The sequence below is a fragment of the Nestor notabilis genome, unplaced genomic scaffold (genome assembly GCF_000696875.1).
Source record: "Nestor notabilis isolate BGI_N333 unplaced genomic scaffold, ASM69687v1 scaffold1713, whole genome shotgun sequence".
Taxonomy (NCBI): domain Eukaryota; kingdom Metazoa; phylum Chordata; class Aves; order Psittaciformes; family Psittacidae; genus Nestor; species Nestor notabilis.
The window spans coordinates 118,261-134,584 of record NW_009921290.1 but is presented as its reverse complement, the minus strand read 5'-3'; the positions used below and the strand labels follow the sequence as shown (position 1 = coordinate 134,584).

The 16,324-nt window shown below is 43.6% G+C and overlaps 1 protein-coding gene across 1 annotated transcript in view; it reads right to left on the bottom strand.

Annotated features, from left to right (window-relative positions):
* Positions 1-4,883: 4,883 nt before the first annotated feature.
* Positions 4,884-16,324, bottom strand: part of PPM1H (protein phosphatase, Mg2+/Mn2+ dependent, 1H) — a 129,616-nt gene continuing 118,175 nt past the window's right edge. Inside the window, exons 9-10 of the mRNA XM_010011074.1 lie at positions 11,391-11,542; positions 4,884-5,031 (exon numbers count right to left, since the gene is read on the bottom strand). Coding sequence (XP_010009376.1) covers positions 4,884-5,031; positions 11,391-11,542 — 300 coding nt within the window. The remainder of the gene's footprint in view (positions 5,032-11,390; positions 11,543-16,324) is intronic.

Genomic DNA, 16,324 nt, shown 5'->3' with positions numbered 1-16,324 from the left:
CAGCCAAAATCTTCCAGATCAGCCCCTATGCTAATGCACCTCATAGGGATTTACTTCATTAAATAAAGAGTGGGACCTTTTGTCAGTGAATCATCCATTCCCTGGTAAAGCACAGAGGGCTACTTGTCCGTATCACACAATTAACAATACACAAAAAGAGACTTAGGTACTTTTCAGGACAAAGACAGAATAATCACAGTAATAGATATAGATGGATATATAATATATAATTTAAAATTTTATTTTAAAACTTTGCGCATACACTTCTTCATCCTCCTCCTCTTTTGTTCATTGCACTGGAAAGTTTCAAAAAACACAAAATATATCCCTTTACTAAACATTTTTTTGTTCTTAGGTTACAAAAAGATTAACATTTCACAGTCACAAAGCAGAAGTACATTGGTCCAAAACATCTTCCTCCAGCAGCTCCTCCGTTCTTCAGGACATGTAAAACCTACACAGCTGTACAGATCTCAAAGCAAGACAACTTGTCCAATCAAAGAAAGAAAAAAGTGGCAGCTATTAAAAAAAACCAAAATAAGACACTATGAAAGAACACCAGCAGCAATGGTTAAAAAATAAAAAGAGAAAGAAAAAGAAAAAAGAATGAGAGTGGAGGTGGACAAGAGCATCCTCCTTCAAGTACATCACAGGTAGAAATACAGCAGCACAGTTACAGAATCATTTGGTCACTCTCTCTATGGCAGCCACATCACTGTATCTTCACCTAAGACACACAAAGGAAAACTATTCACATGCCAAAAATGTCAGAGAGGGATAACAATTCCACATGGTTTGCAATTCATGTTTGATACAAAAATATTGAAAGTATTTGTACATAAAATGTAAAATAAAAGCAAAACACCAGGAAGACACAGAAGATTTGCTCAGAGTATATAGTGTTTGTTACAAACCTAGCAAAAGTTCAAAGCCAAAATCCGCCCAAACAACAAGTGCAGTTCTTCAAAAATACCCCGGATGCAGAGTCGATGGTACCTCACAGACCTCTTGTCGTATTCTAACATGGAAGTAACTTTAACATGGAACTCCACTGTGAAAAGCAGAATCTGACCACTCTTCCTTCAGCTTGTTAGCCTTGTTGGTTTTTCTCTCTCTCCAGCACAAGGTCACTGAGCCTCAGCCCTCTTGGACAACTGGCTTTTGTTGCTGAAGGAAGCAGCATTGTCTTGCCATACCAAAAGGTGGTTGTGTGCCTCACTTAAGGTGTAAACAAAATGTCTACCTGCCTTCTTCATCAAATTAAACCAAGAACATTTCAGGCTGTACTGCATGTCCAAAATGGCTGTATTACCTTCTGCAACAGGAGAATGGTAGAAGCTTCTTGGGTTTGAGTTTCTAGGAACTGGAGTGGCCTAGGCACCAGAAGGCAGAGTTACACTGCACTGTTGGCTCACCTGAACTAAATGGCATACACCTCCTTTCCTTGCCATTGTCCAAGATCTTGCCTGACTTTCTAAGCAGTGCTTATGCACAGGCAAGGACACAGCACTGTGCAATAGCAGTATGAATACCAGTGTAACTCAAGACTGAGGTTCCCTGCTGCTAAGGCTTCAATAGCTTCAGACACTAACCTGGCAAAACCCCACACTGCTGCCAGCATCAGGCAGTAACTAAGACGATGTGCTCAGGATCTAAAATTTGGACTTGGTGCCTAACTTGCTCCTGTTTGAGGCAGCAAGCTGCCTGCTCTGAACTCAGGAGCTTCACTGAGCCCTTAGAGCAGCTGCAGGTCTGAACACAGCACTGTGCAGCATGGATCCTCCCTGCCACCAGTGGCTTCTAAATGCTGTGACTCCCCACATAATTCAACCTGTAAAGGGAACTGGAAATGCTTTTAATTATTCTTGCTTCTCATGATACTTCCTCATCTATTAATGACTCCTGCCTCCTATTTACAAGAGGCTTTGGTATGTATATGTATTTATACCACACCTTGAAGCAGAGCACAGACACAGTGCAGGCATGTAAGAAGCTCCTACTGAAAGCAGATAGAAGTGATAGCCCAAGTGCTATCACAGCGTACCGGAGATGCCCCGATGAGGAAAGCATGTAAACGCGTAACAGATACCTTATAAAAAAAGCAAAACAAAAAGCATCACAGCATAGTTTCAGTCACATACATCTTGAGTAGGAAACTTTATTATCCTTTCAAGTTCTCAGAATTTATTAATTGATGCTAATTGATATCAATTGCTGATACTATACTTCTGCCTTTTCCAGGAGAGGGGCTGACAGGTAACACAACTCAACCTGGGTCCAGCTGCAGAGGAACAGGCTGGCTGATGGCAATACCTCAGATGAACAGCAAACTTAGTGGAGGCTGATTCACAAAACCATAGCAGTGCCCACAAGGTTTTGCTCTGAGAAGTCACCAGCCAAGTCACACACTCTGCGAACCCATCTGCCCAGGGGTACGCTTAAAAACACCCCTGAATGAGAAGGTGCATTTTCCATTGCCTCGAAGTTTCACTTTTAAATTCTGGCAAACCCTACACTGGAAATTTATTTCCACCACATTGTACTCAGTGGTTTTATAATGACTGGCATGTGTGTTGACACCATGTTACCAAATAATGAAGACTAACAATGTGTGAGCACTGAAATATTTGACTCAGGCTTGTAGCTGGTACCAGCAAGCACCAGCTTCCTCGCTGGTCAGACGACTCCGCTGGAATCGCCAGCATTAGTTTCTTTGTGAAAGAGCATCTGAATTGCTAGAGGACTATACAACTGCATTTGTTAAGAGACAACAGGAGTTACACAGAGCATGAAAAGCATGTTTGCAAGTTTATTAGGCCAGAAAAAGTGCAAGAGAAGATCTCTTGCTTAAACTTTAAAACATAACAGGCCATGTGAAAAATACTCTAGACTCCAAACCTCTTTTCACCCAGCTGCACGCAGAAAAAGAAGGGGAAAAAAACTAAGGAAGGAGTAGAGAAAGCATGACAACACATAATCAGATATGCCACTGAATTATGCTGAAGCTGTAGAATATAAAACATTCGTGTTCTGCACAGCTTTATTACATGCAGGCACTGGGGAATGAATGGAACAGTTTTCAGGCTAAAATCATGCAGATTGCTGCACATTTGAGCCATTACACCCTCTGCGCGTTGCCCGCTTTCAGCCTGAAACTCCTACTGGTGTAGAGATTTAGAGCAAGGGTAGTTTAAATCCACTGAGACTGTTGCACATGTACTTCCGGATGCAATCAAGCAAAGCATCTGGGCAGCTACACCACACATGCGCTGTGGGCTGTCTACGCAGCACATTTTAGGTTACAAAACTGGTGAGCTCCAGGTCATGCCTGTTAAGGAGAAAGTCTGCAAAGGGCACAGCATCCTCCTCCTCCTCGTTTGGAAAGGACACAACATTTGTGAGCTGCCTAGTCAGTGCCCGGCAATTATGCCAGTCCCCTGCCTCTTGGCTACCCAAGAAGTACAAACTAAATAAGCAGTTCCAAAAGCTGGGGGCAGACGGTTGACCTTGGCTCCCCAGCTAATATAGTTGCCTACGATAGAACCTTTTGATTTTGTTTTCCCTTCACTCCTGCCAATGAAGTACTGGCTTGAGGAACCGGCAGCCAGGTTAAGCTGCAGATTTCCTCTTGTTTCCTTCTTGGACTATTGCTTTCACTCTGATAATGTTTTACTCAGATTTTATTTAAATTGATTCATCACTGCTAAGAAAAAAGCTGCTGAAGCTAACCAAGGGCTTGTATCTATCACAGGGATCTTTTGATCCTTGGCTACAGTCCTCAGTACCAAGAGGACAGAAAGTTACAAGCTTTCTGATCACTAAGTCAAGCAGGCAAATGTATACTGAATAATAAGTGATGCAGGAAGACATGAAATGACTTTTAAATAGATCACTATCCGGGAATCCAAATTGGTAACGAGAACAATACCACCACTGCAAGTAAGAATCCAACTTAAAAACACACTCAGAAGCCCAAATAAATTTATGAATCCCAACCAATGCAAAAGCTGTATGGTCAGGGATTCTTCTAACAGGATAAAGCAGGCAGAACCATTCAATGAATGCAAATCTCTGATCCCAAAGAAACCAGGGCCTCCAGGTAAACATCACATAAAGCTGAGTTTGCGTGCTCTGTATAATCATGGCATACACACGACAGGGAATCTTGACAAATAACTCTTCGCACCAGAATAGATCTTGCCATACAGGACTGTGACCTGTTTCTCCTGGACAATTTTGCAGGTGGCTGTTTTAGCTGCAGTAAACACTGAAAACAGTTTCAATTTTCCTACTAACATACAGGAGTATAGTCTACCGAAGAAGAGATGGGAGAGGAAAATAGAGGTTCGAAGGATTACACAAGTTTGAAGTTGTCCATAGGTAAGTCATGAATGCAACTTTTTGAAAGAAGAAAACTCTTGAGTCTCATATATGTATATATAGGTATTTTAAATGAGATGTGACCTAAGTCACCTTCTGAATATTTGGGGGTAGATTTCAGGAGCCTCCTTGGCTTCTGATGCCCACTTCTACTTTCACAACTGAAATGGCTCTTCCAAGCTACATGGTAAACTGAGAAAAAAAAATAAATACCCCATCTGGAGGGATAACAGAATCCATAATATGCTAGCAGCATTTAAATCCCATTCCTGTTAAGCACCAAAACCATTTCTACAGGGAAACTGTAATCTTAAGTGTTATCTTTATCATATACAGTATATGTGCAGAGCCCTACCTTTCGGGCAGAAAAATACCCCTCCAGCATTGGTTTTGAGTAGATTACATCAACTGGAAGTGTCCTGGTCAGATCACCAAAACCATATTGTCTCTCACCGGCCCTTCCCAGAAAGATCCGCATCCTACAACCTCTCTTGATGCTACTTTCATGACTGCTTGTTCCCGTGTATTAAGGGGATGACGTAGACAGAGATGTCATCTCCAGAGCCCAGCCTGTCGTTGGATATTCGCCAGCCCCGGTCCTTCAGCACTCCCCTGGCTCGCATCACCAAGTCCTGTGCCGCCAGCGTGTACCTGTGGAGAAGGCAGAATACAGCCAGGAAGCGCTCCTCTTCATGAGGAAAGCGGGTTTTTACAGCCTGCCACATGTACTGTTGTGACCTACCAGGACAAGTTTCCCAGTGCTTTAGAAATAGGCAGGAGAAATGCAAACCACAGCATGCCCACAAGGCAACCCTTTCCAGTTCAGCAACAGCTCCTGCATCAGAATCTGAAGGTATTTGGCAGGCATCAATCAATCAAAAATCACTGGTCATTTGGGTGCCTGGCTTCAGCAGTTTTCAGAAAAATATTAAACACATCTGCATTAATAAATTGGCCTTCTAGGAGTAGTCTGAAAAACTGAGGACCCCACGTAACACTATTTGCTGTTAATAACGACACCCTTGTTAACTGACACACCTGAAGGTAAACACGGCTCAACTATTTTAGAGACAAGCTATAACGAAGTCATTTGAAAGCAAGTAATAGAGCACTAAAAATAAAACCCAAATGATACTTTAAACCAAGTAGACTAACTTGTCTGTTTTCCTTGACCGTAGGAATGATTTTTAAATCTCCCTTATTCTGAAACTGGAAAAGTAAACTTACAGTTAATAAAGCCAGATTAATAGAGTCCCACAGTTCTTTCACATTTATGAGTTCAATGAAAATTGTGTGAATGTGAATTGTCAGGTGCTTAATTTAGTGAAATACCAAGTTTCACGTTGCTTCAGAACTCCCAGCCTGCGCTGGGCTGAGCACTGTTGGATTTATGAGAGTTATTTTCTGTCCTGAAAAAATAACAGATGCCGCTTGGCAGTAGAAGTGTGTCAGAGTCCAAAAGGTGGTGCACAGGCGGTGCTCCGTCATGTGCTCTGACACGTTCTCCCTTATCATTTTACCTGCTGTCACTGGATCAACACATCTGGGTACTCACTTAGAAGCTTTCTCTGAAAAAGAGCTGATTATGGGTGAACAGCTACTGTCACATGGTTTTCTTCATCAGTCCAACACCTGGCTGAGATGTTTTGAATTTGGTTGGGTGGAGACAAGGTTTTCTATGATTTGATAATTAAAAATCAACTGAAAAGTTAGAATACTGACAAGAAAAAAACCCAAACAGTTCAATAATGTGTCTGCCTGTGCTTTATTTAGAGCATTATATATGTAACAACCTTTGAGATGATGTAGACTTTCAGGAGCAAAAGACGCCTCTGAAGTTTACAGAAATCAGGAATCATAGAATAGTTAGGGTTGGAAAGGACCTTAAGATCATCTAGTTCCAACACCCCTGCCATAAGCAGGGACACCTCACACTAGACCATGTCACCCAAGGCTCTGTCTAACCTGGCCTTGAACACTACCAGGGATGGAGCATTCACAGATTCCTTGGGCAACCCATTCCAGTGCCTCACCACCCTCACAATAAAGAACTTCTTCCTTATATCTAATCTAAACTTCCCCTGTTTAAGTTTAAACCCATTACCCCTTGTCCCACCACTACAGTCCCTAACAAAAAGTCCCTCCCCAGCATCCTTATAGGAAGGACAAGAAAAGGTTCACATTTCAAGACCTCGTTTTCCAGAGAGGATCCTTGACTAAAAATGATCTGCCCAGATCCCATCTGAGGAATAGGAAAGAACAATTTCTCCATTTATGTTCCGTTTCTATCATTTAGTACCTTAAAATGACTCCTTTGACCCTTTGAGATTTATCTGCGCCGCTAGAAAGATTTCTTCAATGCAAAAGCACCAACATTTGACTACCCAAAAGGTCCGATGTTAAATCCAAGAAATGTTGTACAGAAGCAATGCACCCTTGCTCCCAATGGTACTGAGAAATTAAATTTCCAGCCCTCACTAGTTTTGACAGAAGATTTACATTTAACAGTAAGAGAGGGGCCCAAGGCATGAACTGTAACACACAAGCCTCCACACCCACATGCAACAGTGTCTGCATGCTCCAAGAGAAGTCTGTACCAAGGACCTTGAGCTATAATGGCAGGATGTGACAGGCAGCTCTGCATCCACTGTCCTGATGCAACATGAAGTTATATTTTCTAAGGGGAATAAAACCCAAACATACATACTTGCACTCCCCAGTTCCCAAATCAGATGCAGGGCTAAGGAACAAAAGGACTCCACGTGGCAAGCAAGAAACTGGAGTATTTATTCACAGCATGTCTGATGCTGAGTGAATTTTGGCTAGAACATCTTTTCCAAGGATTTCTCAGCTATTGTCAGAATCTAAGAGAAGAAAACACCCATCATTCCACAAGAAAACTTTGCCTTCCTCCTTTTTCTAATTAACAAGGGCTCCCCACATCTAAAGAGTACAAAGGAATGAATATTGCTTTTGATTGTGTAAAGCTTTTGCTGCTTAATGTTTGGAAAGGACAAGATAAAAACAAGGGAATTTTAACAGAACAGAAATTCTCCCATAGACAGTCTGTGAAATACAGAAGAAAAAGGAACAGGTGAAGACAGGAGCGAGGTAACTTATCTCCTTGTGTAGAGCTGAACTGAAGCGATGCTGTTCACCTTGGCACTAGAGGAGATAGGGTCTCTTGTACCTGGAGATGAATAGCAGCAGCAGTCCATTACTGAATGTTTTATTCTCCAGTGCTGTGAACTTGGGATTCAGCTGTTGACACAGCATTAGAGAACTGCTGAAGTAGTTTTAAAGTATTCACCTCCTCCTAACGAACAGCCCCACTGGGATATAACTTTTCTGTTTTAAGAAATATATATGCTTTTTTTTTTTCTTCTGCTGAAGTTTCCAGTATTGATCAGTGAAAGTACTGCAGGAGAAATGGTGACAGTGGGGGAAACGTGCTGCTAAGTAGCTTCTTATCTTCTCACACCCAGCAGAGGTGGAGCAACTCCCCAGCATCCTCATAAATCTCTCTAGCTTGTGTGAGAGAGTGTGAGAGGGAATGAGAAAGGACAGGAGGGAGGATAAGAAATAGGTTCCCAAGATCAGCGTGTAAACCTGTGTAAACTGCAGCTGAAGGAAGTGGGCAAAAGTCATGTTTCTCTATCTTCCTACCTCTTCAGAAGGATGATGTATGGAAAGCAGCAGTGTGTTGCTACACCTCTTCTTCACGCAGGGTCCCCTTCATCCTCTTGTCTGCCACAATACTCATAGAAATGAGCTGGCTGAGAAATCCAGCTCCAACCCTGCTACTTCCATCCATCACAGCTGTTGCAGAGGAACTGTTGTCTAATCAAGTCTGTGCCCATCACCCGCTGCCCAAATCCCCTGAGGCTCTGTCTGCGTGGCTGGGTGAAGATACTCCAGGACTTTTCTCTCCCTGTACTTTGAGATGTCCAAGCAAATGTTATGTTTGACAGGATTCAAAGGTATTTTTCTGTGCGTAAAAAACACTCACAGTTCTGACAGTAAATACCAGCAGGAGAGAATCCCAAGAGCATTGCCAAGGCTGTAAGCTCTTATCCATCGGGTTATGAAATAACTTCTAATTCAAATGGGAGGGATATTGTTCCCACAAAGAGCTAATTACGTAACAGATAAGTACTCTGCACCTCTAAAATCTTCCTCTCCAGCTTTGGCTTCTTTTTAAATATGCTGCTGGCAGGGAGTAAGTAGGCTACTGGGTCAGGCAGATCCAGAGTCTGCTTCACAGGTAGGTTCTCCTGAACACCACAGCATTACCAAACCCAGGGGGCAAGTCTCTTAGATTCTGACAAGCTCTCTACATCCCTAGAGATTTTACATTTTCAGCCGATCACCTCACCACAGACTATGTCACTACACCCGTCACAGAACCTGACATTTTCTGGGATAACATTTCCTTTAAACATCACACTGATAATACAGCAAACAAGACTTTCCTGTCACTGACTAGTGAGAGGAATGAATGCAGCTCCACAGTCTGAGCTGCTATGTTATTGTACATTCATTAGTTATACCTCATTTGGACCACTGTGAAGTAATTACATAAAACCTCTCACACAGTACTTTAAACCCTTTAAATATTCTTTACAACCAAGCAGCAAGAGCAATTCCACAAAGGTAATTTTCATAAATATCATTGTAAACTATATGAGGGACTGCTCTAATTACCTTTTGCAAGCTGGCATGAGAAATGTCTTGGCACCACTATTTGTAAGCCTCCAAATGACCTGGCATGAAGTTACTTAAAAGAACAAATTAAGTTTTAATTCAGATGTCCATTCACAGACCAGTAGGTCAAACACCAATAAATGTGTTTGTTCTAACTCATAATACAGTAGGCCCACCCAAGTCTGGAGTGTGTTGTACTCACATTGGCACAAATGGGGACTGATCTCCCACAATTACAAGGGCTAAATCAGAACAAACAAATCTAAATGAAACAATGAAAAATCTCTTTTTCCTTTAGTGTCTCTGATTTACATGAGCGTTTTATAATGGATGGAAAATTACTCACCTAACAAGTCAAAAAGATCAAACAAAGAATTCCCATTCCTACCGTAGCAAGAGTGGTGGCTATCACCAGCTTTGGAAAGACCAAAAGGAACAAGACAGACACAATACACCCAGACTATTTTCACAACAGACAGGACCAGCGAGCATGGTAGGAAAAGCCAGCCTTCCCCAGTTACTAGATGAGAATGGAGGCAGAGCAGGGTAGAGGTATTACATTTTCTCAGGTACCTTTGCAAGAGGAGACTCAGGAGTGCATATATGAGAGCTCCCTACCACCTCTGAACAGTGCTAGGGCATAACTAGAAGTACACTGGGTAGGTCATCTACTCCTACCTTGAATTAATGGTGTATCTGCATAGAACAGTGCCAGATGCCTTGGAAGTGTGCCCCACTAATCCTGCCTGGTCTCCTCCCATAGAGAGGACAGAGACACTTCCATGTCTTCCTGAAGTAGACACAGCCCTGGCTGTCATTCATACAACATCTTCTCTTTGCCCATGGCAGGGGAGTTGGAACTAGATGATCTTAAGGTCCTTTCCAACCCCAACTATTCTATGATTCTATGGCACAGGGAGGTGGGGAAGCTGCAGTTGCAGCTTCATACTAATCATCCATTCTCTTGACAATTGAGAGATTGCAACAAAACCTCTTTTGCATTTCATGTTTGTAAGTGTCAGGGCAAGAAAATACTGCTTGTGAGTTACTTCGGAGCTGCTCTCACTTTAAAACCCAAGTGGCTGTCAGGATGACAATACCCAGTTATCTTCCTTGTTTGCTGATGGAGAACAGAGCTGACTCTGTGAAGATGACCACCTAGAAATATGAGAAACACCAAGCATTTTGAGATGGGTTTCCCCATGTCCTCACGAGTTGCCACATCTAAACAACTGTAGCTTTTTCTCTCACACTGTTACGTGTTTTCACTGGGCTGCTGAGATATTGCAGAGCTTATTTCTGAAGCTGTTTCATGCAGGCCAACTGGGGATGCATCCCCACTCTTAACCCAGAGAGAGGGCAGAACACAGCGATGGCCAGGCCTGAATTCAGGAGCAATGCACACTTCCCTTCCTGAAGTCCCTAGGGAAGGATAAAGCTCTTTCCACTTTCACAGTCCTCCCTTTTACAAGTGAGAGACTTCTGATCTCTAGCGTAATGTTTTAATTCATGGGAACACCGAACTCAGCAGCAGACAGACTGATGGACTCACTCAAGGCAGACAGTGTTGTAGCCAGTTGTTTGGGAACTTGTTTGTTTCCTTGATGGTATATTTTAAAAGCAGAAACTAATCAAGTAAGTGGTGATAAAGACAGGAAAATAAAGAGGACAAGGTAGGTTAAAATTTTGAAATGAAACAGAATCCAACCAAATGGAGTCAGACTTTCCACTTACTTTGTCACCACACCTGTTCCCAGCTGGCTGCACTGAGCATCTACTACCGAAGGTGGGTTTAAAGGTCATAACATGTCCAGGAATGAGTGGTATATGTAGTATTTATACAAACCACACCATGTAGTATTTATACATACATACATATACAGGGTGTGAGAGAGAGAAATGCTGATGATCTAGTGAGAAACAATCTTTAGTGTTAAGGGACTATCCACAGAAGAGTTAAGTAGAAACCTGTAACTGCTGGAGACAGAGATCTGCTGCCATGTTCTTGTAAGACCACAGCCCTGAGAGTTTCCACAGAACCTTGTACAGCAAAGAAAATGCATCCCATGCCAAGATATCGTGATTCCACAAGCACTCCTTTGAAAGTCGTCAATTCTGAGTTATAACAGACCACTCATCATCCCGCCCCAAACCTCCACATTTGCTGCAGGGGCTCCATCCAACAAATGTCTTTTTGTAAGCGTGGCATATTTACTGAATGTTACTCATATCATACTTTCTACAAAAATACGTTACCAGAAACATATTTCTGCAGCATAGCTAGAAAACCAGGGATGAGCACGAACCTGTGGGGATCATCAGGGTCACAGTTTGGTAGAAAGTTAGTGACAGCTTCTGCCACTTCTTCATTTAACAGCACATCCCAGAGTCCATCAGTAGCTAGGATCAGAACATCATCTGGCCCATGCTCATACTGCACGAGGTCATAAACTCTCACCTAAAACGAAAAAACACAAGAGACAATCATAAAGGAGGAGTCTGTCAGACCTGTTTGACTCTCCCACAGCACTGCTGGGGTCTGTCCCCAGTTTAGTTCTTGAGACAGCAACCCCTCCTGCCCTGGCTCCAGTGCTGACCCAGCTGGGGTGGATGCAAGTGTTCCTAAGCCAGGCTGTAAAGAACTGTGCTGCCTGTTGCCAGCAGCACTTGAAGCCTCCTCCACTCAGCAGGCTGGTTTCAGCATGTGAGGCTCTTCCCCACCATTGGCAGGGCTAGTCATATGGAAGCTGAATAATTTATTTGATGAATTTTTGATATTTTCTAATAAAATATTCACAAATAATTGTTTTCACTATTTGTCCAGACCCATTTAACTCTGCCAGATAAATTGCATGTTTGGAAATGCCTGTGTGGCAGACGGCATCGCATTTACTTTTCTAGACCTGAGGCAGCTGCTGCGTCCAAGGATTATGCCTGAGCAAGTGAGCAGTTCCATGAAATGGAGAGAAATTGCTCATTTACATGTATCTCTGTAAGAAGTCTGAATTGGGAGGCTGATTCAAGATCTGCACAAAAGTGACCCCCCCAAGCTTATTCACACTGTTAAAGTGCCCACTGGCTTCACCTTATTGGTCTGCAGCCACAGTCAGGTGCTGCTGGCGTTTCTGTAACACTCTCACTTTGAAACAACTTCCACTGTCCACTTCTGATGAGGCTGGGGAAAGCCAAGAGTGGAGGGATCAGACACAGGGGCGCTGCACAGCCGTCAGCTGAGACAGAATATGAGCAAAGGCCATGGCAAGTGTTTTAAACGAGCAATGAACCTTCAGTTCAGCGTAACTCTCCTTCCAGCACACACTGTACTCCAGCTGACAAACCGCCTGCAATTCCCAGGTTGCGATGGGGAGCTGTTACAAAGCACTCACGGAGCACTTCAATTACCACAGCAACAACCACAGTTTGAAAGAAGAAGTGTGACAACCTTGGCAAGGCAGACAGGAGGAAACGATCATCTGTACTGAAGTTTAGAAATGGTGCACCTCGTCACGCACCCTGCTCCAGCCTCGGGCTCCACTAACAGCAGCGGCAGTGGGGAAATTTGTCAGGACAAGCACTTGGCATAACTAGAAAATACGAGCTGTTTTATTCTCCGTCATGGTGCATTCTCCCCTTAGGAGCCATGGAGCAGGCAATGCACATAAAATGCCTGGACCTTTTAATGTAATTATGATTTTATGGGGCTGCAACCAGTACCAGAGGAAAAGAAAAAATCACCTAGACCTGACTGCTAATCCTTACTTGTTCGCCTTTTACTCAAAAGCACAAGAAGGTCATTTGTAAAATGTAACCTTCACTTCATTATCTAAGGTAGCAGATGAATAAGGACTTTGGAGAGGATTAAAGTCAAGGCAAGATACTCTCTTCATTAGAGCGCATCTCCTTATTCAGACTGAGTGGGAATACTGTTACAGGAAAGACGCCTATATATAACACATCCCTCATCTCAAGCCCACTGCACAGAAACCAGTAGCTGTCAGAGTCCCCATCTCAAGAATTTAGTTCAGCCTCTAATAGCACAGGGTTTCAACTCAGAAATCACTGTGGAGGGTAAGTTGGCCAACACAGCCATCAATAAGCAGCACATGTTCTGGTCAGATCTCTTGGGTACAGGCAAATATTTGAGAGAGCGTCAGGGTTAATGCTCAGGGATGTACTCAGCAGCAAGCCCCTAGCAGGGATAAGCAAGCTTGGAATGCCAGCGCTAGGAAAAACACATCTGCCACAGCTCTCCCACCCAGGCAAAGTACACTTTACAAGAAAGCCTTTTTTGCAGCATTGGTGGGGGAGAAGGCAGGAAACCAAGACTGTGCATCACTGATTTGAATCCTCCTGAAATGAACAATCTTGTCTGACTGGGGAATGCTACTTGGGCAGGTAAGAAACTTGTCAAAGCTACCTGCAGCCAACCCACACATCAAAATGCTACAGCAAGATCAAGAACAGATCACCTCACCAAGAGTATGTTTAGTTTCTGGGGAAAAGGAAAAAGCAACCACTGATTTTATGGGTAATCCGGGAACAAGGTAGTTACATCATAAGAGCAAAAGCTTTGTGAGCACCTCCAGAAAGGGGTGCCATTGTGAAGGAACAAGATGTCAGAAGAGGTGCAGAGAAGGGCAGTGGGGTGAGCAATAAGTGATGCTAGGCTGGTTCCCAGGCTAATGTAAAGAGAGTGCCAAGGTTACAGAAGGCAAGCTTGGGGCAACTTCAGGTAAGATCCTTGCATACAAGGAACAGTTGGATATGCAACAGAACGTTCACTGAAATGCAGCTTTTTCTGCCTTCCAGTTACCACAGCAGCAACACAATAGGGCAGCCATGTCCACACAGTACTTAAATTTTTCTTTAGCTTTTTCTTTCTGTCTTTCCTCGGATTTCTAGAATACAATTGTAGGTGCCCTCAGTATGCTGCTGACAAAAATGAGTTAATTTAGAGCTGTCCAGTCTATTGCAGGTTCAGGTTATGCTCACAGAATACCTTGCCTTGGTGCAAAACCAAGCCAGCTCCTAACCCTTCACTCTTCTGCTAGCAGCTTTGTTCTAGCTCTTACTTAGGTCAATGAGGGTCTCTTGCAGTCAGCAACATGTGCTTTCAGCTGGACACAGAGCAGTGTGACAGCAGAGCTCCCGGAGGCACACAGGCTGGGCAGCACCACCAAGGCACATGTAACAGATGCTCAGACCAGCAGGGCTCACTGAACATCCACTCCACACACCCCCACCTTGTGCAACACCCCACAGCATTCTCCACAGATGCTGTACAGGAAAGGCCTCCTTCTGTGCCTGTATTTCAGACACAAAACAAGAGGGAGGTTTAAGTGATGTTCTGTCTGTAACATAAGTTTGCACAAAGCTGTACACACTGCAAAACAGTATTACATAGCCTTGCTAGTGCAGATGATGGTCAACCAGACACTGGCTGGCAGTGCAGAGGTTTCCTTAACTGGTGCTGCACGCTTGACAGATTTCCTAGCAATTCCACCTTGAATCTACAGTCTTTCCCTTGTGACTTGTTCCTTCTGCAGCCAGACAGTGTTCCATCAGTCCTGACAGCACCCCATAGAACTCGTGACCTCTGCCCAAAATGCCTTGGGCTACCTGTGCTCTGTCCTCTGCCTTGCATGCTGTCCCCAAAGCCTGGTCTGCAACTCCCCCCAGCCTACCAGCCCCTTCTGTACTGCCCTGGCAGACTTCCTCACTCTTCAGCATCTCTCTGGAGCATTGGGGCAGGCCTGGAGCTCCGTTTGTTCACCATGCTCTTACCATCCACTGATGTCTTACTGGATGTAAAGCAGCTGACCTGTTAACTAAGCTAAACTTGACTTCAGTAACCAGAAAATGTAAAGAAACTGTGAGGAAGGAGCACCAGAACCTCGGTAGCACAGATATCCGTGACAATAAGCACTGGGTTATGCTGTATTTTATCCTGACTGGTACTATCAGATCTCTGCTGATAGGTATGAGCAGATACACACCACTAGAGCCCGTAGTCACACACATCTTTCTGAACATGCGTTACGCAGTTTGTCACATAATGCCTCTCTTCAATACAGATATTTGTTTCTCATATTTCTCACTTACATGCAGTCAAGAGCACTGAGAAAAACGCTCTGGGCAAGCAACAAACGAACAGGTGGGCTGCTTTTATATTTACATTTCAAACAGATCTACCCACTGGACAAACCCTGTGTTTGGCTGCTGAAAGGGACCACAGCAGCTCTGCAAAGGCGCTGCGGCTTGTTTGCCAGGTTTGTTTTGAAGAGGCAGCCAACGCCAGTCCCTGCGGCTCAAAAACCGTTCACAACAGAGTGACACACGAGCCTGCAGCCACCTGAGGTGCTCCTCAGCAGCCGGCCCCGGGGGAATTTGAGCCAAACAACAGCCTGCATTCACTCGCCGGCACTATTGATCAACCCAGCTACTTCAATAAATTAAGCCCTTTCTTAATTGTATCGCCCCTTTTTTATGCGCAGTGTTATCCAGCGCAGCTTCGCTGGCAAACGATGAGATCTTTCAATACCACCCTCCAAGTAATTTATATGTAAATAATAAAAAGCGGGTCCCAACACTGCTCCCTGTAGCACTCACCAATTAATCTCCTTTTAGCTTTTTTACTGCCACCCTTTGTTTCCTGCCCTTTAGCCAATTTCCAGTAGACTGTGCCAACTTTCCACTTACTCTGTAGCTTCATATCTTTTATATTAATAACCTGTGATGCAGAACAGTTTCTCAAATGTTTTCTGAGAAATCAAAGTGCTCATGCAAGACCATCTACTGCATTTATTATTATTTTTTAAATTCTCTGGTAGACATAACCCTGAAGGCCTTCAAGCCACTAAAGTGTGATGTTTACTTCTTGAAACCACCTTGACTCCCTTTGATCATACTGTAGTTCTCAGCTATTTGCCTTGCTTATTCCTTTCAATGGTGTAATTCCTACAGATTTTTCCAGAAGGCAGATGTGAATCTGAAACAGTCTCCTTCGACATATTTGTGGAGTTGTCAGAAAGTTTTTACTAACATAACGGATTGAGAAAAATTCTCCTTCATTACCTTCATGTCATTTGCTGTGGTCATTGGCTTAGGTTTCCTCCCTGGCAAGGGCCAAATGCTGCTGTCAGAGCCACACCTCACCCCACCAAACAGCTGAGCTACCCTTTGAAAATTTCAGGATGAAATTCTGCTTTTCAGCTGCAACAAGGTGGCTCTTGCTGAGCTT